The sequence below is a fragment of the Dendrobates tinctorius genome, unplaced genomic scaffold (genome assembly GCF_039654945.1).
Source record: "Dendrobates tinctorius isolate UK_male_01 unplaced genomic scaffold, ASM3965494v1 ptg000134l, whole genome shotgun sequence".
In the NCBI taxonomy this organism is placed as follows: Eukaryota; Metazoa; Chordata; class Amphibia; order Anura; family Dendrobatidae; genus Dendrobates; species Dendrobates tinctorius.
In genome coordinates this window covers 11,761,797-11,787,500 of record NW_027361802.1, presented here as the reverse complement: position 1 = coordinate 11,787,500, position 25,704 = coordinate 11,761,797, and the positions used below count along the sequence as shown (strand labels likewise).

At 43.3% G+C, this 25,704-nt stretch overlaps 1 protein-coding gene across 1 annotated transcript in view; it reads left to right on the top strand.

Moving 5' to 3' along the window:
* Positions 1 to 25,704, top strand: part of TRPM3 (transient receptor potential cation channel subfamily M member 3) — a 710,253-nt gene that overhangs the window by 310,838 nt on the left and 373,711 nt on the right. The window contains exons 5-6 of the mRNA XM_073543729.1: positions 6,406 to 6,530; positions 12,231 to 12,402. Coding sequence (XP_073399830.1) covers positions 6,406 to 6,530; positions 12,231 to 12,402 — 297 coding nt within the window. The remainder of the gene's footprint in view (positions 1 to 6,405; positions 6,531 to 12,230; positions 12,403 to 25,704) is intronic.

Below are 25,704 nucleotides of genomic sequence, written 5' to 3'. Positions count from 1 at the left end.
AAGTGGATGTTGACAGCTGTGCAAACATGGTTTAAAATTCAGCAGGTGGACTAAAAGAGGACTAACACAATGGAGTTTTAAGAAATGAAGAATGAAGCTTAGCATTGATTCTATGGAGATTTCTTTACTTCAATTGTACCCATCAAGATATGTCAGATCCTAGTAACTTGCAGATATGGGGTAATGATGCAGTGGTGAGCCGGCTGTCAGTCAATGCCGAGGTGTGGTTACAGCTGCCTCTCATTATGCAGTGACTGAAGCCGCGCCGCCTCTATGACTGAAAACAGGAAGCTGCCTGGAGAAATAATATTCATTTCCTCCCAGTAATTGCAGTTTCAATGCAGCAGCTGCATGTCTGTAGAACACTATTAACTTGCATATTAATCCTATATCTGCAGGTCAACAGCATTTTTTGACATGACAGGCTCCTTTTAAACAATGGGTGCTTTTAGAGACTCAGTCAATGAGCGATAATCACCAGTGATCACCTGAGAAGGGTAATAAGGTTGTTTGTGCTCCCAAGAAAATCATCATTATCAGCAGCACATCACTCCATGTAAACAGGGAATGTGCTGCTGACAACATGATTCTGTGTGAGGAGAGAACGGTCATAATAGCTTCTCATGGGTCTTCAACAATCTGATACAGGAGCAAGCAAGCTCCAATTGACTTGTATATAGGTGGGCATCATTTGGCCGAGGTTGGCTGCTCCAAATGCACCATAAGAGACACCTACAGTGTTTTAAATATTCTTCTGGGAATATTTGGTTACTGTCCTGCTGCAATACTTTTTGTTAAATGGGACACAACCAATTATCAAGCTCATGACAGGTCTGTGAGAGCCAGAAATCTTCCATGTTTTTAGGTGACCAAATACTTATTTTCCACCATAATTTGAAAAATAAATCTTGCCAAATCAGACAAGGTGATTTTCTGGATTTGTTTTCTCATTTTGACTCTCATAGTTGTGGTCTATCTATGATGTCAATTACAGGCCTCTCTCATTGTTATAAGTGGGAGAACTTGCACAATTGGTGGCTGACTAAATACTTTTTGCCCCCCACTGAATATTTTCAAAATGTTACATCTGGACTGCATTTTGCCAAAGGCCAGGATAAACATCTATAAAAGTCATCCATATATTTGGATTTCCTATTCTATTGGACCTCACAGATGTGTCAGATATTTTAGAATATTCCTTTTTTTTTCTGAAATTCAACCTGCAGTGTCAGCTTCATAATGTCAGATAGTCTCAACAGAGATCTACATGGGCTATTTTCTCTTCATAATAATCTGGAAACGTAGATATACAACAGGATAGAAGACAAAGCCATTATCAGGGGAGTAGTAGTCTGCACTGTTATTGCTAATAGCAGAATGAACTATTTTGCTCAGGGATATTTTCCGCTTAGATGGAAACGATGATAGATTTCTAAAAATATGGTTAGATTTATTTCTGACATTTTAAAGGGAAACTTCACTGAGCACTTTGTCTACTGATTATCCAGTGCAGAAGTGAAAGTACCATACTAAAGTTAAACCTGTATGAAGACATATTCATAGCTAATTTCAAGTAGTATTTTAGTGACGTTTGAGCTGAATGATTGGTGTCTCTTATTCGGAACACCCATTTAATTAGTTGGCGCAAACAGCAGCTAGAGAGCTTTTTTGCTTCTGAAGGACCTATTAGTGCATTTCATAAACAGACCATTGATTTTAATAAGTGAAGCTACAGAATAAATTAACACTTAGCGCTGTTTTCCCCAATAGATTGCAGGTGGTCTCAGGAGCACGCCCCCCCGTGATCAGCCCACAGTACCATCCACAAACTCTTCTAACAAACCCGTATTGCCTAAAACAACCTCTGTAAGATTCCTATCCTGCCTAGTTATACCATAGCAGTTAGACAGGGCAGGAGACAGGTAAAACAATTAAACAAATCTATTCCCAGTACACTTGGATTACAACAAATTTTCACTATATGCATTTGTATAATTTATATCCTGGCTGCTGCATTCACTTACATCCACCACCCTTGCATTTACTCTTTGCACTCCATCCATATCAGCCCCTCTGTCCTTTCATCTCCTATGTATAGTACTCATGCTCTTTTCACATTGCTAAACAGCACAGATCCATTCAGTCCCACCATCCAACACACGAGACGCTCCCCCAAATCGCTTAACCATCTACTCACTCTTTCTATCCTCCTTCTCCTAGTCACAGGAGATATCTCCCCAACCCTGGCCCCCAATTTTATAGCAAGTCAATCCCCCCAACTACTGCACTCAGAAACCCCTCTAATCTTATTAATATTCCCTGCTTCCTTCTGTCTCTTTTAATTGTGCCTTTTGGAATCCTCGCTCAGTGTGTAATAAACTCCTCTTCATCCATGACTTCTTCATTTCTGATTCTCTTAACCTTCTGGCCCTTACTGAAACCTGGATCCAGCAGTCAGACCCCACTGCTGCTACTGCTCTCTCATATGGTGGACTGCACTTCTCTCATACCCCAAGATCGGGCAACAGAGCAGGTGGAGGCATTGGTCTGCTCCTATCACCCAAATGAACATTTCAGGTTATCCCTCAAGTATCTTCACTTGTCTTCCCTTCTTTTGAGGTCCATGCTGTCAGACTCTACATCCCCTTCTCCATGCGAGTGGTGGTGTTGAATCGTCCTCCAGGCCCCTACCATCAGTTCCTGGATCACTTTGTCACCTGGCGTCCATATTTTCTCACCTGAGACATCCCCACCTTCATCATGGGTGATTTCAACATCCCCATTGCTTTTCCCCTCTCCCCATCTGCTACTCAGCTTTTATCGCTAACCTCCTCCTTCAGCCTTTTGCATCTTACTAACTCTCCTACGCATGAAGACAGAAACTCCCTCAACTTGGTCTTCTTCCGGCTCTGCTCAGTGGATGATTTCACAAACTCCCCTCTTCCACTCTCTGACCACAACTTTCTTTCATTCTCTAGCAAGAACTGCCATCCCACTCAGGTCACCCCCACTTTCCACACTTATAGACACATACAGGCCATTAACACTCAGAAAGGTATGAAGAACTTGCAGTCATCACTGGCCCCTATCTCCTCCCTCTCATGTCCTAATTCTGCACTGAAGCATTAATGAAACACTTCAAAGTGCCCTGGATGAAACTGCAACTCCTATACATAGAACAACTAGGCACAGATGGCGACAACCGTGGCACATGCTGCAAACACGTTTCCTGCAGCGGTGCTCCAGGTGCGCTGAACGTCTGTGGAGAAAATCCAATCTACTCAAAGATTTCATCCATTATAAGTTTATGCTTAAAACATACAACACTGCACTTCATCACTCTACACAAACCTATTTCAACACACTCATCACCTCACTATCCAATAACCCGAAACATCTTTTGACACTTTTCATTCCCTACTCAACCCAAGAGTGCAGGCACCAACCACAGATCCCTGCACTGACGATCTGGCCAATTATTTCAAAGAAAAAACTAAAAAATATCTGACAGGAAATTATCTCCCAATCCCCTCATACCATGCACTGTCCTCCGTCCCCCACTGTATCTAGGTCACTCTCTTATTTTGAACCAGTCACAGAAGAAGAAGTAATTAGGCTCCTTGCATCTTGTCGCCCTACCACTTGCACCAGTGACCCCATTCTCTCACATCTCCTCCAGTCCCTTTCCCCTGATGGCACCACTCACCTAACAAAAATATTCAACCTCTCTCTCTCTTCCAGTATCTTTCACTCCTCATTTAAGCATGCCATCATACAGTTGTGGCCAAAAGTATTGACACCCCTGCAATTCTGTCAGATAACACTCAGTTTCTTTCTGAAAATGATTGCAAACACAAATTCTTTGGTATTATTATCTTCATTTAATTTGTCTTAAATGAAAAAACACAAAAAGAATTGTCCTAAAGCCAAATTGGATATAGTTCCACACCAAACATAAAAAAGAGGGTGCACAAACGTATTGGCACTGTTCGAAAAATCATGTGATGCTTCTCTAATTTGTGTAATTAAAAGCACCTGTAACTTACCTGTGGCACCTAACAGGTGTTGGCAATAACTAAATCACACTTGCAGCCAGTTGACATGGATTAAAGTTGACTCAACCTCTGTCCTGTGTCCTTGTGTGTACCACATTGAGCACGGAGAAAAGAAAGAAGACCAAAGAACTGTCTGAGGAATTGAGAAACCAAATTGTGAGGAAGCATGAGCAATCTCAAGGCTACAAGCCCATCTCCAAAGAACTGAATGTTCCTGTGTCTACCGTGCGCAGTGTCATCAAGAAGTTTAAAGCCCATGGCACTGTGGCTAACCTCCCTAGATGTGGACGGAAAAGAAAAAAATGACAAGAGATTTCAACGCAAGATTGTGCGGATGTTGGATAAAGAACCTCGACTAACATCCAAACAAGTTCAAGCTGCCCTGCAGTCCGAGGGTACAACAGTGTCAACCCGTACTATCCGTCGGCGTCTGAATGAAAAGGGACTGTATGGTAGGAGACCCAGAAAGACCCCACTTCTTACCCCGAGACATAAAAAAAGCCAGGCTGGAGTTTGCCAAACCTTACCTGAAAAGCCTAAAACATTTTGGAAGAATGTTCTCTGGTCAGATGAGACAAAAGTAGAGCTTTTTGGGCAAAGGCATCAATATAGAGTTTACAGGAGTAAAAAAGAGGCATTCAAAGAAAAGAACACGGTCCCTACAGTCAAACATGGCAGAGGTTCCCTGATGTTTTGGGGTTGCTTTGCTGCCTCTGGCACTGGACTGCTTGACCGTGTGCATGGCATTATGAAGTCTGAAGACTACCAACAAATTTTCAGCATAATGTAGGGCCCAGTGTGAGAAAGCTGGGTCTCCCTCAGAGGTCATGGGTCTTCCAGCAGGACAATGACCCAAAACACACTTCAAAAATCATTAGAAAATGGTTTGAGAGAATGCACTGGAGACTTCTAAGGTGGCCAGCAATGAGTCCAGACCTGAATCCCATGGAACACCTGTGGAGAGATCTAAAAATGGCAGTTTGGAGAAGGAACCCTTCAAATATCAGGGACCTGGAGCAGTTTGCCAAAGAAGAATGGTCTAAAATTCCAGCAGAGCATTGTAAGAAACTCATTGATGGTTACCGGAAGCGGTTGGTCGCAGTTATTTTGGCTAAAGGTTGTGCAACCAAGTATTAGGCTGAGGGTGCCAATACATTTGTCTGGCCCATTTTTGGAGTTTTGTGTGAAATGATCAATGTTTTGCTTTTTGCTTCATTCTCTTTTGTGTTTTTTCATTTAAGACAAATTAAATGAAGATAATAATACCAAAGAATTTGTGTTTGCAATCATTTTCAGGAAGAAACTGAGTATTATCTGACAGAATTGCAGGGGTGTCAATACTTTTGGCCACAACTGTATATCCATTACTTAAAAAACCATCCCTCAAACAAAACTGTGCCGCTAACTATAGACCTGTCTCTAATCTTCCCTTCATCTCTAAACTCCAGGAATGCCTGGTCCACACCCATCTTATCCGCTAACTCTCAGATTACTCTCTCTTCGACCCTCTACAATCCAGTTTCCACTCTTTACACTGTACTGAAACTGCCCTCACTAAAATCTCTAATGATCTACTAACAGCTAAATCTAATGGTCACTACTCCATACTAATTCTCTTGGATCTCTCCGCAGCATTCAACACTGTGGATCATCAGCTCCTCACTATGCTCCGCTCCATCGGCCTCAAGGACACCACTCTCTCCTGGTTCTCCTGATATCTCTCTGACCGCTTCTTCACAGTATCTTTTGTTGGTTCCTCCTCCTTACTGTTGCGGTTCCTCAAGGATCAGTCCTAGGCCCCCTTCTCTTCTCTTTGTATACTGTCCCTACTGGACAAACAATCAGTAGATTTGGTTTCCAGTACCATCTCTATGCTGATGACACCCAATTATACTCTTCTTTTCCTGATATCACACCTGCCTTTTTAGAAAACACCAGTGATTGTCTTACCGCTGTCTCTAACATCATGTCCTCCCTCTGTCTGAAATTTAACCTGTCAAAAACTGAACTCCTCGTGTTTTCTCCCTCTGCTAACCTACCTATGCCCGACATTGTCTTTTCCGTGTGTGGTTCCACCATTACTCCCCAGCAACATGCCCGCTGACTTGGGGTTATACTTGATTCCAAGCTTTCATTGTCCCCCCACATCCAATCACTGGCTCGCTCTTGTTATCTACACCTCATAAACATTTCTCTACAAGTCCTCTCTATAATGTAAAGTGCTGCGGAATATGTTGGCGCTATAGAAATAAAATTATTATTATTATTATTCCTATTTCAAATAAACATAACTAACTCTGTCCATAAATTCTTGCATTTATACTGTTTCATGTGTCGCACAACTTTCTAGGTGTCATTCGCCATGTAGGTGATGCTTTGAAAGACCATGCATCCAAGTCAAGAGGCAAGATCTGCACAATTGGTATTGCCCCATGGGGTATAGTAGAAAACCAAGAGGACCTTATTGGTAAAGATGTAAGTCATTTCTACCACTGTATGTTATGTAATTGTTACTCAACATATAGCTGCACCCTCAAACATAGTAATTAATGCATCATACATACTGTATGTATTGATCCAAATATATATTTTTAATGTGAGTCAACCCACTTGCAAGAGAGAAAGTTAAAGAAATTCTGTAGTTCATTTTCTTTTGATACCACCCATTAAAAGATAGGACCTGAATCTGTAGCAGCCCCAATGTCATTATTAATGTTAATGTTTATGTGTTGATGATAGTTTTTTCCCTGCATCTATTTCTGCTATTAACGCAAACATCTAAATCAAATTTAGTATAATAACCCTTCTGGGCAATACATGCTGTTATAACATGGTGTAGTGAGCTGTACATACTGTACAGTCAGTATTATCTGGATTATTTTCTGTTTCAATAGATTTTTATTAGTCTTTTATTTTTAATTTACAACAAAAAACCTCGAACGCATGCATATGATATTACATCATTACTGGTATTATATATATCTTATCTTAATATTTTACATTAGTGCAGTTTCCTGTGCACATTCAAAAAATAATCTAGACCTTTTGAAAATACTAAATACATGGATGAATAATAGTAATGATAATAATATATTAAATAGTTGTCCCAAGCACAAAGTACATTTTAATTAATAGATCTTGGAATAATAAGCTACACAACTGGATCTGTTAGAAAAAAAAGTATGCCTGTGCTGAGATAATCTTATAAATGTGTTTCTGCTATATACTGTGTAATGGTTGGGATGGGTCAAAGTATATTAGTGCCCTAAGCTGATGAAGCCAATGGCACCCCCATCCCAAAGCAAAGGAATGGCTCAGAGACTAAAGTAAAAGGACCTCTAATGCACATCCCTATTTCCCCTCTAATGGGTTAGGTTGCAAACTCTGATGACCAATAAAGGGATATGTTTGATGGCTTTTGCGTCCATCATGCTATAAATACAGCTTGCACAAAACTGATGGTGGTTCTGGTGATCTATTCCAGTTCTGGTGACATATTTATGTACTGATGGTTGTTCTGGTGCTGTATTCATGTCGTGATGATGATTCTGGTGATATATTCATAATCAAAACCATCATAAGTACATGAATACAAAGCCAAAATTATCATCAATACATAATTAGTGCACCAGAGCCATCAATAGTATATGAGTATGGCACCAGAAGCATCATCAGTAAATAAATGCATCACCAGAATCACCATCAGTTCATGAATACATCACCAGAACCACCATTAGTAAATGAATGCATCACTAGATCCACCATCAGTACATGAATATGTCAACAGACCCACCATCAGTACTTGACTACATCATCTGAACCACCATGAGTAAATTCATATGTCACCAAAACCTCCATCAGTATATGAATAGGTCACCAGAACCACCATACGTTCATGAATACATGATCAGAATCAATAGTACTTCAATACAAGAACCAAACTTAGTACAACAGTCAATTATAACATCAAGTCAGCTGCATAAACAATTGTATTTCATGAACCTACAACTCCCAGTATGTCCTTAACAATGGTAATGAGATAATGGGAGTTGTTATTAACACCACAGCTGTTCTCTGCAGACCTCCCTCTTCTCCGGGCTTTTGCAGCACATCCCGACACAGTGCTCTTAAAAATAAGAGTGTTATTAAAATGCCCTCTGCATAAAAATGCCTGTCCACATTGTGACCCTAAATAAGTCTTCTATGGTATATGGTATATGGCCTCCACACTGTCTACCATTATCTATATATATAGACGCATTATTGTCTGTCTGTAACCGAAATCGCGGGCCGCCGATTGGTCGCGGTCGCCAGGCCCCCGCCAGGCCACCACCAATCAGCGACAGGCGCAGCTGTTTGTAACGGTAAGTTGTGCCTGCCGCCGATTGGCAGGCACAGGCCTTAATCTGTAAAAAAGAGAATTAAAATTTAAAAAAGTTATTCTCACCTTCCGACGGCCTCCTGTCTTCTTTCCACGCGCCTGGCCTCGCGTTCCCGGTAATGCTTTGCGGCTTAGACCGCTGATAATAACTTTTTTTTATTTTTTAATATTATTTTTGTACAGGGCCGCGGCAGTGATTGGTCGCGGCTACAGGGCCGCGTTGCTGATTGGTGGCGGACAGAGGGCCACGACGCTGATTGGTCACGGCTACACGGAAAGGGGGGTGAGGGAACCATGCATACCAGGATAGGGGGGTGAGGGGACCCTGCATATCAGGATTGGGGGGTGAGGGGACCATGCATATCAAGATTCTGGGGTGAGAGGACCATGCATACCAGGATTGGGGGGTGAGGGCACCATGCATACCAGGATAGGGGGGTGATAGGACCATGCATACCAGGATAGGGGGTGAGGGGACCATGCATATCAGGATTGGGGGTGAGGGGACCATGCATACCAGGACAGGGGGGTGATGGGACCATGCATACCCCAAAAGGGGGGTAAGAGGACCATGCATACCAGGATTGGGGGGTGAGGGGACCATACATACCAGGAAAGGGGGGTGACGGTGAGCATATTTACCAAGATTGGGGTGTGAGAGGACCATGCATACCAAGAAAGGGGGGTGAGGGGACCATGCATACCAGGATAGGAGGGTGAGGGGACCATGCATACCAGAATTGGGGGGTGAGAGGACCATGCATACCAGGACTGGGGGGTGAGGGGACTATGCATACCCCAAAAGGAGGGTAAGAGGACCATGCATACCAGGATTGGGGGTGAGGGGACCATGCAAACCAGGATAGGGGGGTGAGGGGACCATGCATACCAGGATTAGGGGGTGAGAGGACCATGCATACCAGGATTGGGGGGTGAGGGGATCATGCACACCCCGAAAGGGGGGTAAGAGGACCATGCATACCAGGAAAGAGGGGTGAGAGGACCATGCATACCAGGATTGGGGGGTGAGAGGACCATGCATTCCAGGATTGGGGGGTGAGGGGACCATGCATACCCCGAAAGGGGAGTAAGAAGACCATGCATACCAGGAAAGAGAGGTGAGAGGACAATGCATACCAGGATTGGGGGGGAGAGGACCATGCATTCCAGGATTGGGCAGTCAGGGGACCATGCATTCCAGGATAGGGGGTTGAGGGGTAGCATGCATATCAGGATTGGGGGTGAGAGAACCATACATATCAGGATTGGGGGGTGCATTATTGCATTATCATTAAATCTTCAAAAATAAACTGCATATATATTCTAGAACACCCGATGCGTTAGAATCGGGCCACCATCTTGTCAGCAATAACCATCACACCATCTGCCATTATGAACCACTGCCTATACCATGGACGTACCCCCTCTAATTTTCCATTACATTTTCTATATCTCCACACTGACCCTCACCATGATAACCCCTTTCCATATTTTGCCTCTATTGTGCGCTGTCCCCACGCCATATCAATTCTGTGCCCCTTTTCACATGATGCCTTCATACTGCCCACCACGCTGCCCTCTTCACACTGTAACCACTCCTCACATGGTCCCTCTACACAGTATGGTCACCACCACAGCCCCCCATATATAGTACTGTGTTCACCACAGACCCCCATAAATAGTATGATATCCAAAACAGCCTCATGTATATTATGATGATCCCCACAACACCCCATACAGTATTATGGCCCATAAACAACACTGCAAACAGTATTATATTCACCACAGCACCATATTCAGTATGGTCCCCACAGCCCCAAGTATATTGACCTTCAAAGCCCTATATAAAATATGGTCACCACAGCTCCTCATATACTTTGCTGTCCCCCCTTCCCAGCCCATCATTTCATGGCCCCCGCACTGCCTCTCATTTCATGCTTCCCCTGAAAAGAGCTTCATTTTGTGCCCACTGCATAGCCCCTCATTTTATTCCTCCGATCTGCACAGCTCCTCAGTTTATTGCCCCCCATCTGCACAGTGATTCTGTTTATTGGGGGGCATCTCCACAGTCCCACATTTTATCCTTTCCATCTACTCAGCTTATTTCCCCCATTTGCAAAGCCCATCAATTTATTCCCCCATCTTCACAGCCCCTCAGTTTATTGCCCCATCTGCACAGCCCCTCCACTTATTTCCCCATCTGTACAGCCCTCATTTTATTTCCCCACCTGCACAGCTCTTCATTTTATCGCCACTCTGCACAGGTCCTCAGCTTATTTCCCCCATCTGCACAGCCCGTCAGTTTATTCCCCCATCTGCATAGCCCTTCAGTTTATTGCCTCATCTGCTCAGCCCCTCATTTTTATTCCCCCATATGAACAGCCCTTCAGCTTATTCCTCCATCTGCACAGCCTCTCATTTTATTTCCCTCATCGGCACAGCCCCTCACCTCATTTTATGCCCCCATGTACAATAATATAACATTTATTTTAAAAAAAAAAGCTTATGTTCACCTAATCTAGGCTCATATCCACTGTCTCCTCTTCTGGGAAGTGAAGCAGTGGACACTGGATGGCACGATGACGTCACTGCACCGTGCCATCCAATGTCTCCTGAGTGTGCCTTTTCCAAAAAGGCACAGGCTGCAGCACATACACAGCAACTGCATTCGCATCTGACAGACGTAAATTATATTGAGAGCAGAGAGGGAGCAACGGCCAGGGCGCAGGACAAGAGAGGGGTGAACGGTGTCAGGGACTGAAACTTCTCCCTTATATGCCATCACTCTGCTGAATGTCTGCAGCGGCAGGAAGATGTCAGGCGACTGCAGATATTCAGCAATTTTCCTTGTCAAAGAGTGATTCCCCTCAGGTAAGTAAGAGGTGGTGACCTAGGCAGGTGCCTACCTTGCCTACCATTCATCCCGGCCCTGACTGTGTCTTACCGTGCTGGAACATGGACTGATCATACCACAGCTCCTGAGCAGGGTAGGACGCAAAAGAGAAAATAAAGAAAGGATTGCCTGTGAGTGCAACTGATTCTTTGTGTGAGGTAAAGCATTTCCCTGCAGTTTAAAAATAATGTTTTACCTCACAGAAAAAATATTTTACCTCACAGAAAGAAGCATTTGTGATCCCATCCTGTGCTATCTGTTTACTTTTTTCCTTCCTCCCCTGGAAGGAGATATTGGCCCCCTCCCAGACTAATAACACCAGCCCTCAGCCACCACAGAAATGGTGCATCCATTAGTTGGGCAGCTTCTGGCACTTAGCCTCCACTCTTCTGCTTGCCCTGGTGCATTGGCAAGCAGTGTAATGGTTTTGGAGTTGATGTCAGCTATGTATCGTCCGCTATCTTCAAGCCCAGGGGTTAGTAATGACTCTACTATGTCCGGATGCTGTGGTGAGCAGTAAGTAATGTGACACATGTAGTTACATGGACACGGACCATGGATCTCACTAGCACTGTTTTTTCCAGAACCGGAATCACCAGGACGTATGAAGGAGGCCTTAATTTGACATTCATTTGCACAACAGCTATTTATTTTCTTAATGCAATGCAAAATAAACTTTTATATGAAAGAATATGTATTATTAAAGAATACAAAACTATATGAATAGACAGATACATGGAAAACTGTAGTATTATCATTTTTGCCATGTAACAAGATGGAATCACCTCTTCATGAGAATCCATGATACCTTCAGACGATGTAGGTAAGGCTACTGTAGATTGTCTAGGGAGCTGCTTTCAGTACATAGGCATTTTATTTCTTTTTTTATTTAATCCTATAGGTGGTTCGACCATATCAGACCATGTCTAATCCCATGAGCAAATTAACGGTATTAAACAGTATGCACTCACATTTTATTCTGGCTGACAATGGTACAACTGGCAAGTATGGTGCAGAAGTTAAACTACGGCGGCAACTAGAAAAACATATTTCCCTTCAGAAAATAAATACAAGTAAGTAATTTTGTAACACACTTTTTTTGCTCAAAAAAGTTTTTGAGAAAAATATGCCAAATTTAAATGTGTATAATTTATTTTATTACATTTCTCGGAGAACCTCTGTAATAAATTTGGTGGAGGGTATTTCTTCATGCCTCTCATTAAGACTCGGGTATAACACCGGTCTCATTGAATTGGTGTCTTAGTAACAGAATGAAATACTACTTATATAGCGTAGCCTGTCATCTATGAGTTTGGTGATTGGTACATACTGTATGTAGCTCACCCTACAGATAAAGCAGATCAGCAAATGTGCAAAGGGGCTGGCAGAGCTTCCTTGTGGTTTTTGTGATTTACACAGCCAGGGTTTACAATGGTAAAGTTCACCTATTGTCCCACTTTTTATCCTTGCTTCTTTTAACCCCTTCACTACCTTTGACGAATAGGTACATCAAAGGTCGTGTCCCTGCATTTGATGCGGGCTCTAACTCTGAGTCAGCATCTTTGCCCGCACATAACAGGTGATCTGATAAGCTGTCTTGTGCTTCTAACAGCCGCAGGTGGATTCGAAATCCACCCGAAGCTGTTCAGCTGTTAGCCAGTTAAATGCCGCTGTCAATCACTGACAGCGGTATTCAACACGCGCAGGCCGGAAGCGCGTTACAATCGGCTCATAACATCAGCGCCCATGACGCATCGTCATAGGTCTGCATTATTCCACACTCCCATCTGCGTGCCCGTAACATGATCACAGAGCTCTATGTGTAGCACAGGAAATTGGATGATCGCAGCTTCAAGTCTCCTAAGGGAACTATTCAAGCTAGTAAAAAGTAAAAAAATAAAAGTTTTAAAAAATACAAAAAAAATAAAAAAGCACAAAAGTTCAAATCACTGCCCTTTTGTCCCATTGACAAAACAATGAAAAAATACACATATTTGGTGCCACTGCGTTCAGAAATGTCTAATCCATCAAAATATAAAGTAAATTAATCAGCTTAGTAAACGATGTAAAGAGAAAAAAATCAAAGCCCCAGAATTATGTTTTTATTTGGCCTCCGCAACATTGCAATAAAATGTAATAACAGGCAATCAAACTATCATATCTACCCCAAAATTACATAAATAAAAATGACAGCTCAGGGCACAAAAATAAGCCCTCACTTAGCCTCAGATCACGAAAGATGGAGACACTATACATCTAAGAAAATGCTGACTTTTTTTTGAATTTTATTACATCATGTAAATAAAAAAGAACCTATACATGTTTGGTATCTGCGTAGTCATTCTGACCTGAGGAATCATATTGCCAGGTCATTTTTAGCATTTAGTGAACATGGTAAATAAAAAATCTCCAAAAACAATTGCAAAATAAAAATTAATAAGCAAAAATGAATGCGCAAAAATAGAACATTTCAATGCTGGCCGGTCAGTTTTACCATTTGGTGAACATGGTAAAAAAAAATCCAAAAAGCAGATGTGGAATTGCCCTTTTTTTTGCAATTTCACTGCACTTGGAATTTTTTTCCTGTTTTCCAGTACACGATATGGTACAACCAATGGTGTTGTTCAAAAATACAACTCGTCCAGTAAAAAACAAGCCCTCATATGGCCATATTAACAGAAAAATAAAAAAGTTATTAGATCAAAAAACAGAAAAGCAAAAACGAAAAAGGGCTGCGGCGTGAAGGGGTTAATTCATGGGGTATTGATTCTCTGCCATATTTGTACTTGTTATTTAATGAAAGAAGTAATAAATTATATTTATTTTGTAATTACAATTCGTATTTGGGCTATATCTCCACTATTGCAGAATTCTAGCAAAGACTAATGTAGTTAGGAGGACTGGCTACAGTTTTTCGTGGTCCCCAGGTGAAAAAGTCTCAGTGGGCCCCTTTAACACATACCACGATTCATGATGCACAGATATGACAGAGAAATATAGGTATAGTGCAGTGCCAAAGGTTTCACTTACTTCTTACATTATATGATTGATATCTATTGTAAATTCTACAATAGCTCAGAAATCGGCAAATCCTTGCCACACACAGTGCGTGACCTGGGGGAATTTTCCTTCATACAGCATTTTGGGCACCACATAGTTCCCCATAAGTGTATTATGGGCACCATATATTACTCCATACAATATAATGGGCACCACATCCTCCATACAGTGTAATGAGCCCTTTATTTTTCTCCATGCAATATAATGGTCCCCATATATTGCTCTGTACAGTACAGTATAATGAGCCCAATATAATGCTCCATACATTATAACGAGCTCCATATATTCCTCCATACAGTATAATGGGCTCTATATATTGCTCCATACAGTATATTGGCTTGAAATAGTGCTACATACAGTATAATTGCCCCATATATTGCTTCATACAGTATAATGGGCCCCATATAATGCTCCATTTAAAAAAAAATGTAATCAAATACTCACCTCTCCCTGTTTCACGCTGCTCTGGTCTCTGCTGTCTCCGCAACGACTCCTCCTGACTATCTGCACAGAGTGCGCACTGTAATCATGTCACAGCACCCTCTGCACTGAATTGCCACACAGAGTCAGAAGACGTTGAGAAGACTGGAGTAGAGGAGATTGGAGCAGCGGAAAATGGGGAGAGGTGAGTATTTGAGACAGTTTAAAGTGTTTGAGACAGTTTAAAGTGCGGGGCGGAGGGGACCTGTGCCAATGCTGGCACCGGGCCCTCCATCTCAAGAGCTCCATAGTGTGCAAGTGTCCCTGATGGCAAGTGGAACCCCCATCTGTCCAGGGCCCTAGCACTTGCCTGTGTGCGCCGGGTGGTGATGCCGGCCCTGGAAGTTAGCATTGATAGTGTCTGTCTTGCTACCAATGTAGTTTTCAGGGGATTACCGAGGACAGTCCAAAAATGAAAAAAAGCCCGTTCAGGTAGTAGAGGCCAACAAATGCTCCATTCTTAATTCCTTCCATTTAATATACTTTCAAGAGAAGCTAGGTTGTATGATCCTCAGGCCTTGAATTTATTGCTAGCATTAAAGTATCTGTGGAGATTGATGACACCATTATTAACCCATCTCTAACAAATGTGGAATGTGGTTAGTAAATTTTCATGTGTCAAAAGATACTGCAAGAAATTTGCTAACAAAATACACCAGAATTCTTGCAATTCTTGCCCTCCATGCTAGGCTTTAAGATTTTCCCCCATCCTGTGCCCCTTCCAGTTATAATATCCCCATCCTGGTATAACTTCCCCCATCCTAGTAAAATGTCCTAATCAGGTATAATATCCCCATTTTGGTATAATGTCACCTATTCTGGTATAATGTCCCCATTCTGAGATAGTGTCTCCATTCTGAAATAGTGTCCCCATTCTGGTGTAATGACTAATAATCCCCATTCTGGTATAATTCCCCCCATCCTGCTATAATGCCCCCATCCTGGGCCACTTAATTTCTTCTCCAGCACATTTTAAAAAGAAGCAAATGATCATTCTTCCCTTCCCCCACTCCCACAATGCACGGCATCCTCTTCTGCAGTAGGGCCAGGAGACAACAGCTGATTTTAGTGTGCCGGCATGAAGACACTGCCATCCACCACGTGTCACTGGCAAGCTGAAGTCAGCTGCCAGCCTCTGACTGGCCGGTGGCGTTAATTGCAGGACAGGGAGCTGGTGGATCGCCCACCAGGGCAGTGAGGATACTCGGTATCGGGCTGGTATTAAAAGGGGATGTGTCATGGAAGCGGTGACCCGGTCCGTGGCCCTTGGCGTCCAATAAAAGGGGATATTTACAAGGGAGATAAAGTTTATAAAGAGTTTGTGATAAAGTGTTTGTGACGCCACCTGTGGTTTCCAGTCAGAGGTGACCAGCGCTGCAGAGCAGATCCTCTGGCACTGATGGTGATGCAGCAGAGTTGGTACAGCTTTCCACAGGCAGAGCTTTGTCCCAGAGGAGTTGTAATATGTTCACGATAGTAATAATGTAGTATTTGGCAAAGGATGTAGCAGTGCTGAGTAGGTGATGCAGGAAGAATTCAGAGGACACAGCTGGGTGCAGTTTCTAATGCTTTACTCACAGTTCTTGTGTACACGGATACCGTGGCACTGTGTCCTCCAGGTGAAGGGTCCAGCAAACTCCCAGGTAGATCAGAATACACCTTCCCAGGACTCCCTTCAGTATATGCCTCTCCTGCCGTCTCACTGTGTTGGCTGACTGCCTCTCCTGCCCAACACCTCACAGTCAGTGTCCCAAGCCAGCAGCAGTGGACCTTGTCGGGCGATGTCCTCTCTGCGTCCCCTTGCTCCTATATGGCTGCCTTTTTTGGCAAAGATAACTGTGGCTTGTGGCTTGTGGCTGCAACACCTAAAGGTGCCTCTGCCTCCGGCTTGCTAGTTGAGTCTGATGATCTCTCCACTAGGCTAGGGAGCCGGTACCCCACTGTGACCTGATCCATCCACCCAATGTTAGTCAGCATCCCATGGGCAGTATGGTCGCTGCACTGTGCCTCTAGGATCCTTTCTGTCCTCCTGGGAGCTTCCTTCTCCCTCTTCACTTCTTCTCTAACTTTCCTGTCAGCACTCTAACTTACCAGTCCTGTCAGCTCCTTCCTCCAGCTTTTCCTCCTGCTGACTCACTCTGTTTCTCTCCTTCTGCAGCTCCTCCTTACAGGGAACTGCTTCACCACACGCCTCTCCACTTTCACTTTCTCCTCACATCTGACTCACTCTCTCTGCACTGTTCTTTCCGCTCTCTAAGCTCCTCCCCTTTCTTCCTACCATCTCCACCCACCTCCCAACACCCTATACTACCCAGCCAGGGATGAGATCATCCTCCCGTAGGGTACATCCAGGGTGCCCTGCTGCTGTAGTGTGTGTTGGGTGCATGTGTTAGAGTCCTGGGTGGTGCTCCTCCCTCCTTACCTGAGAGTGGGGTACCACACCTCTGGTGAGGTGCAGTACCTCTGTGGTGACTGAACACTCAGGGGTGCCACACTGGCAGGTCTCTTCGCCGCAATGCATACCACCTGAATGTTTAATCAAGGACGTACATCCAGGTGAAACCCACGTCGGTGGACCCCAGGCCTAGTCACAGTAGCACCCTCTGCAACTGCAATCGTTACACTCCTGCATCCAGCATCTTCATGGCAAAGCTATTGCTGACAGCGACATTTAATTTGAGGGATCCTGCCCGGGTGTCTATTTGGACAACTGCCAGAGTTGCCATCCTGACTTTTTTTTCTGGACAGTTTATCAAAAAATCAGACAATATTTTTTTTACGGACACATTGTAAAACCATAATAAATTACTGTAATTATAAGTGATATATGTTTACAGCCCATAATACTGATATTAAAACATTAGCTGCATTAATTGGAAAATGTAAAATAAAGGTAATTACAATCCAAATAGTCTGCCTAAATTTCTTCAGCTTGAAAGAATCACGAACTCCTTAAATTTTTTCATGGACAGGTGAAAAAAGTGCTCTATTTTTATGGACTGTACTGGAATTTCTGTACGGCTACCCTGGCAACCACTGCCCCTCTGTGACTTTATTGTAAAGTACTAATGAGATGCAGTGGCAGTCATGGACCTTCTAAAGGTTCCCGTCACAGTTCAACCTTGAAGGTTATAAAGTAAAAAATAAACACAGATTTTAAACAATATTAAGGAATTGTTCTATTAACCCGCTATTCTCTTTTCGCCGCACGCTGCCGGACCCCACACACCAGATGTGTGAAAGTAGCCTTATAGTGAAAGTGTTATAATAATAATAATGCCTCCAGCTATCAACCCTAATAAGGACAAAATAAAGCCTTAAAGAAGGAGTAATTTATTAACTGTGCTCCACATGGGGCATTCCCTCATTCCATACCTCATTTTATTAATATAATATACCATACTTGCCTAGAAATCAGTGAGTGACAACACCAATCACACAGGAAACCCAAAACACAGGACTCATAGATAGAAATACATTTTTATTTGCCACTGTTACACATTATGTTAATTTTGTACATATACTCTATCTTTGTACATATGCTCTACTTTTATATTATTATTTTTTTCATATTACTTGTTAGTCCTCTTAGGGAACTTGAACCTGCAATCGTCTGATCACTTGTAATTAGAGTTGAGCGACTTTGGTCGGATCGGGTTTCATGAAACAAAATTTGTTTCAGATGAAACTGGTCCGACTAGGGCGAAAAAAGTCAGAGTTTCATCCAAAACCCGACCCCAATGCAAGTCAATGGGAAATAAAAGTCGGAATTGAGCAGATGACATTCATCCTCTCAATGCCAACTTTTATTCCCCATTGGCTTGCATTGGGGTCGGGTTTCGGACGAAACTCCGACTTTTTTTGCCCTAGTCGGACCAGTTTCATCTGAAACAAATTTTGTTTCATGAAACCCGATCCGGCCAAAGTCGCTCAACTCTATGTGTAATATATACAGCCATACCAAAAGTAATGCTGTACATAGCAGAAATCATGGACTTCAAGAAATCCCAACCAGAAGCTGGCGTTAATAGGAGAAGCGTCATGCCAGGCAATGGGATCTTCAGGAGACCCATGGCCATCATGGCAACCCATGAGCACCCTACGATCGCGTCACAAGGCTGGTAATGGGCTGTCACAACAGTAAACCCCCTGATGGCACTGTGAATGCTGCTGTCGGAGACTGACAGTGGTGTTGTGAGTTCATTTTTCCCGTCACCGTTGAGGTCTGATGAACTCCATCCTCTGGTGAAGGAAGGTAGTGAGGCTGATTACCAAACACCTGGGCAGCTAGATGATGACTGGGTGGCTGGAGTTGAGGACTGGATATAAGGCAGCCGACGCCCTTCTGCCTTGCTGGTGATCCTGCTGGATTCTTGGAGACCAGTCTGATTCCTGCGTCTCAAAGCTAAGTTTTTCTGCTCTGCTTTGTACACTTCAGTTTTGTTTTTGTTTTGCCTTGTTTTTTGGGAGTTCTGCCATCCCCGGCTGGGGGTGAGCTGAATTCCATTTTTGTCTCTGATCTGTTGATCTTTTGCTCTGTCTTCAGAATATACCTGAGTGCTGATTTAGTCTTTTGAAGCCTAGCGACTTCAGGGCCTGTTTTTCCTATCAGTCGGTTGGCACATTTTGGATAGGGTTTTTGCGGATGGCAGACAGCAGCTTTCCTATCCTGTCCTATTTTAGCTAGCTTGGGCCCCATCATTTGCTCAACCTATCTTTCTATCTGTGTTAGTGTTTTCATCTTGCTTCACCGTCATTATATGCTGGGGGCCTATTGCTTTGGGGTCTGCTCTGGGGCAGCTTAGTTTTTCCCCTTTCTGTCTTTAGGCTATGTAGTTCTCCGGCTGTGATCGAGGGGTCTAGGGCACCGTAGGAACCCCCCACGGCTACTGCTAGTTGTTGTGGATAGGTTCAGGGGTCTGCAATCCGATAGCTGCCAACCTCTCTGGTTTTTCTGGACTTAGCTAGTATTTTGTTTTTTCCTCCTTCGGTGACTCATCATAACACAGTGGCATTTAACAGATTAACAGCTGTGGGTGGGACTCCACTCTATGTGTGGCTACTAGAAGTAGATGATAGCTGAATATCACAGCCATCATATGCTGGGAAAAATGCGGGCACAGCTTGTGAGCCTGCATCACAGTCAGTTAGCTGCAATAGAATCTAACTGTACTCCCTATTGCCCCTAAGGATTATGTCCCATTGGTTTTAGTCTCGAAATTGTATAGTTGGGTAGCCCTCCCAGGGCTGTGGGGGTACTCGGTACCGGGACCGTCGAGCTTCAATGGGAGATGTCACGGCAGCTGGGACCCGGCCCGCGGCCCTAGGCGCCCATTGTAAAAGGGGGAAGTTCAGTGCGCTTATGATGATTAGAGTTTATGAATGAATGAGTTGTGACGCCACCTGTGGTGTTCGGCAATGAAGATGTTGAGCCGACGCTGCACATAGATCCTCTGGGACAAATGGTGTGGTGCAGCAATGATGTTATAGCCCTCCACAGGCAGGGCTGTAGTCCCAGGGCAGAGTAGGTGAAGTGACACTTAGATGGTGTAGTGTCGGGCGCAAGGGATGTAGCAGTGCCGGGCAGGTTGGCGCAGGAATAAGTGGAGGACACCGGGGCATGTAGTTCCAAAGCTTTACTCACAGTCTGTTGCAGGTACAGGTGCCCGCATCCGTGCCGTGTCCTCCAGGTCGGGAGCTCAGCCAACTTCCAGGCGAGATGAAGTACTCTTTTCCAACACTCCGCCAACATATGTGCCTTTTCTGAACATCTCCTTCTTAGTGCCTTTAGCGAAGCACTCACAGTACTGAGTTACACTGGAGTTCCTCCTGTCAGATGTATGGCAGACAGCTGTAGCCTGCTTCGGGGACTCCTTACTACTTAGTCCCGGCTCTCTCTTATGTTGCTGTTGTGCCCCCAAGTCTTGTGTGGGAATAAAGTGATGCCAATTTCTATTCCTCCGGTGTCTGCTGCAGGACCATTAGTATACATACAACCTCGGGGACCGGACCCCGGCCTTGCGCTGTGAATTTGGGAAGGGTTCTCTCTTCCAACCCTGATCCTTAGTCCTTCTATTCTCCTTACGTTCCGTACAAATCCTTTCCTTCTGTTGGAGAGTCAGGCTTTCTATCACTGTTCCTTTCCTATGCCAGCGGACCCAGATCACTGAGGTCGGCTGCAGCACTTCCTTCATCCATCCCTCTCAGGGGATCTTCTCTCACAGACTCCATCAGACTGACTCACTGAATCCTATCCTCTTCCTGCTCTTTTGATGCAAACTAAACTCAACCCACCTCCCAGCACACTTCGTGTTCCAAGCAGGGAGCCACCAAAGGGTGCTTTGCTACACTACTATGTTGTGTGGGATGCAGGTGTTGGAGTGTGGTCAGGTGTCTCCACCTTAACTGGATGGTTGGACACCACACCTCAGGAGGAGGTTCAGTACCTCTGTGGCGACTGAACCCTCAGGGGCGCCACATTTTCACTGGGATTCACATTATTCCAGCAATATTTTCATCTTTTCCAATTTATGCTATGTGGCCCACCCAATTAGAATGTTATCAATTCCCCAGAAAAGTATCAGATATGTAATGCAGTCGTGCATTCATTCCTGTGAATCAATTTCAGTCTGGCCATTACTGTCACATACTTTGTTGAGTTTATAACAAGGACATGTTCCCTCACACTACGGCAAAACCCATGAGATGTCAAACAAATGTATGCAGCTGTTTTCTGCACTAAAACTTAGATACTAATGCCGTATTTGAAAAAGGGGACAATATTTTCTGAAAATTAAATGATGGCAATAGTGTGATATGAATCTCGCTAGCTGGTGATGCTCCAAATTCTTGTTTTTGGTCTCAATGATTATTGAAACCATGTGCATCTGCAGTAGCTTTAGTGTCACATATAGCTTCTGGTTAAGTTTACATATGCTATACAAATTAAAACAAAACAGTTTTGCAATTTCATTGTTAAAGGGATTTTCTCTTGAACAGGATCTGTTCTTCAGTGCCAGGCAGCAGTCACTACACATTGAATATAGCTTTGCAGTGCACCTCTATTCAATTTCATCCAACCATAACTGATCAGTTGAGGTGCTGGGTATTGACCCTTATCAATCGGATAATGATAAACTACCCTGAGTATAGGTCAATAATATCTGGTGACTGCACAACCCTTTTGCCCCTTTAGTTAGTCTTGTGAATCTTGCATTGTTCAACCATTCATAGTTATTTTTTATTACAAATTCAAGAGTTACAAATCAAAATCATGTTTCCAAATCAACATAATGATGGCAGTAGTCGTGGGCAAGGGGCTGCTGTGATCTCATACCCTGGCATCCTACAAGTAAATAGTGTGCTGTTTCCCTTGTGCTGTGGGTGTACTATATAACACTCATGTTTTGGCTGCAGGCCCCTGTTGTCTCCACAGTCCCAGATCCAGGAACAGCCGCACACCCAACATGGGACATTTTGTTCTCTTCAAACAGTTTAACTTTACTGACCAGTCCAAGTTCAACTGTTGTTACAGCACAGTACATTGTCATATTTACAGTTTCTTCATCCTGAGCTATCCCTTTCCTCTCTGGAACCTACTGAAACAGAATAAAGGACCCTTTTAAATGCTTAGGAAGCCTTTGTAGGTGTTTTTTGTTAATTATTCTAATTTACTGAAATAATGACTTTGGGGTTTTCATTGGCTGTAAGCCATAATCATCAACATTAACAGAAATAAACACTAGAAATAGATTACTCTGTTTGTAATGACTATATAATATGAGTTTCACTTTTTGAATTGAAGAACTGAAATAAATGAACTTTTTGATGATATTCCAATTTTGTGAGAAGCACCTGTAACTAAAATTACAACAGATAGATCAGATCTCTGAAGCAATGTATACATAAAAATTATTAACAACTTTTTTTTTGTCCTACCCATCACATATTACATTAAAGGCCGCATCACACTAAGCGATCTCGCTAGCAAGATCGCTGATTTTGCGACAAATCAGCGATCTCGCCAGCGAGATCGCTGTGTGTGATGGGGATCAGCCACAGGCCCCCCTGCCGGTTATCGCTGATCATGCTCGAGCGGCCTGGGCCGTTTTTCGATCGCTGGTCTCCCACTGCCCAGCGCGCATCTCTGTGTGTGACAGCAAGAGACCAGCGATCAGCGACGCTGGACGCTGATTGCTAATGTAAATGTCGGGTATCCAGGAGCCGCGGCTCCTGGATACCCGCTGATTACCTTGGAAACCGGTGTACACGCTGGTTTCCAAGGTAAACGTCAGGTATCCAGGAGTCGCTCGGCTCCTAGATACCCGATGTTTTCCTTGGAAACCAGCGTGTACGCCGGTTTCCAAGGTAAACAGCGGGTATCCAGGAGTCGCGCGGCTCCTGGATACCCGACGTTTACATTAGAAACCAGCGTCAAATGTCGCTGGTCCTGATCGCTGGGGCTGTCTATGTGACAACTCACCAGCGATCAGCCTAACGATGTCCCAGCGATCCCATCATGTCGGATCGTTGGTGGCATCGCTGGGACATCGTTTAGTGTGACTGGGCCTTTATGGGCTAATAGAAAATACAGTAAGAAAAGCAGTCTCTCTCACTGTTACCCATGTTTATACAATTAGACCCTTTGAAATACCCACACATACTGGGAAAAGCCTTTTAGGTACAAGCTTGTAGGACAAAGATGCAATCTCTAGAAGCAGAGACTGCAGAACGCCAGATAAGAAAGCTTATATATCAAATTAGCTTCTCCATATAATGCCCATATTTCACGCTATGTCAAAAACAGTATTGGACAATTAATTCCCATTCCTTTGCCAGGAAGAATACAATGACTGATTATCACATTCTGTCCAAGTTTTGAATACATTTGATGATGACAAGTAATTATAATGTAAGAAATGAAAGCTCTTTTCTGAGGCGAATATTCTTCAACAAGATTCATTAGTTGACTGAGGGACATCATCAGCTTATTCGGGCATTGAATTCTGTGAAGAAACTTTGTTGCTTTCATATAAGTGGGTGGTCTCTATAGTTTCCTTATTCAGTAATCCACAAAAAATCAAGTTAACTCTTAAAGGGATTTCCTAAGACATTAATATTGATGACTTAGACTTGGGATAGGTCATCAATATCAGATTGATGAGGTCTGCCTCCTGGCGACCTGACCAATTAGCTGATTAAATGGGCCTCGCTGCAGCAGGCATGGCACAGTTTCATACTCTGAGTAACAGCCATGAATAATTGTGCGAACTCCATGGCCCCTTCAATCAGCTGATCGATGGGGTGTCGGGAGTTGAACCTCCAGAGCCATGTGCATAAATCAGGTATTCCAGAAAGCATGTACAAGAGAGCATGCAGTTCCTTAGTATAGATCCAGTGTGCTGCCCTGCAGACTCTGTTGGGTACCAAATGTATAGATTTATTTTCATATAGAATTAGTGCTCAAACAGCTTCCCCATATGTACTTTAGTAAGCACTACGGTACACAAATTTTTGAAGCACGGTAGTGGCCCCATGTACCTCTAAGGCAGCCCTATTACACCTCTACTTTTCAGGGGCCTTTACCAAATCTTCTTATGTTCTATTCGGCATTTCAACTAATGCAGATAGTAGAATTATGATGTGTCCCTATTATGCTGAAATCAGTAGTCGATAGAACTCTATGCAACACCATATTGCCCCTCTATGTTGTACGAAAAATAACTCTGTAATATGGCATCTGATGGATCATCATGGCACAATTTTATAAGGAAGCAGACAATGATTCTGCATGTCTTTGAATAACATCAAATGTATACAGAGGTGCAGTATACAACAGTTCTGATTTTGTCAGGACAATCCCAGTGAGCTGACCATAAAGTGTACAGTTTATGCCAACGCCACCTAACAGAGGTAATTTAGGGATTTAGGAGAGCATCTCCAAGGGGTTCGACTAAATATTTCAGTTTGGGATGCTGCAGTAAATATGGGACAGGAAGGTCTCAAAAAAGCTCATGGATGCCATTTTACAGCACCATTTTGCTCGCTGGAATAATGGAGCCTTATGCTTATGTGTGTGAAGACTTGGAGGCAAACCACACTTAGGGCAGGATTGATAAGCTACAAAGTGCAATTCCTCATATATATATGCCATTTTCTGTATATGAAACCTTATAGTTTTATCAAGAAATAATATTTATATACAGCCATGGCCAAAAGTGTTGCCACCCTGGAAATTGTTCCAGAAAATGAAGATTTCTCCCAGAAAATCATTGCAATTACACATGTTGGTTATTTCCTTTGTGTGTATTGGAACAACACTAAAATAAAAGCATAAAAAAGTCAATTTGAGCTTATTTTCTCAAAAAAGCTCAAAAATTGGCCTGACAAAATTGTTGGCACCTTTTTAAGCATGTGATGTTCTTTCAAACTCACTTGTGGCAAGTAACAGGTGTGAGCAATATGAAAATCACACCTGAAACCAGATAAAAAGGAAAGAAGTTTACTCAATCCTTCCATTGCATGTACATGTGTGCCACACTAAGCATAGAGAACAGAAAGAGAAGAGAACTGTCTGAGGACTTGAGAATCAAAATTGTTGAAAAATATCAACAATCTCAAGGTTACAAGTCCATCTCAAGAGCTCTTTATGTGCCTTTGTCTATGTTACGTAACTGTCATGCTCGGGATGGATAAGACCGGCGGATGGCACAACACACACAGCGGGATGTGGAAAAAAAAGGCAGAGGAAGGCCCTAACAGTAGGGAGCAGGGGGATGGAGCACCTCCTAACCACAACCTGTGCCTAAGATCCCCTGACACCCTATGCCGGTCCT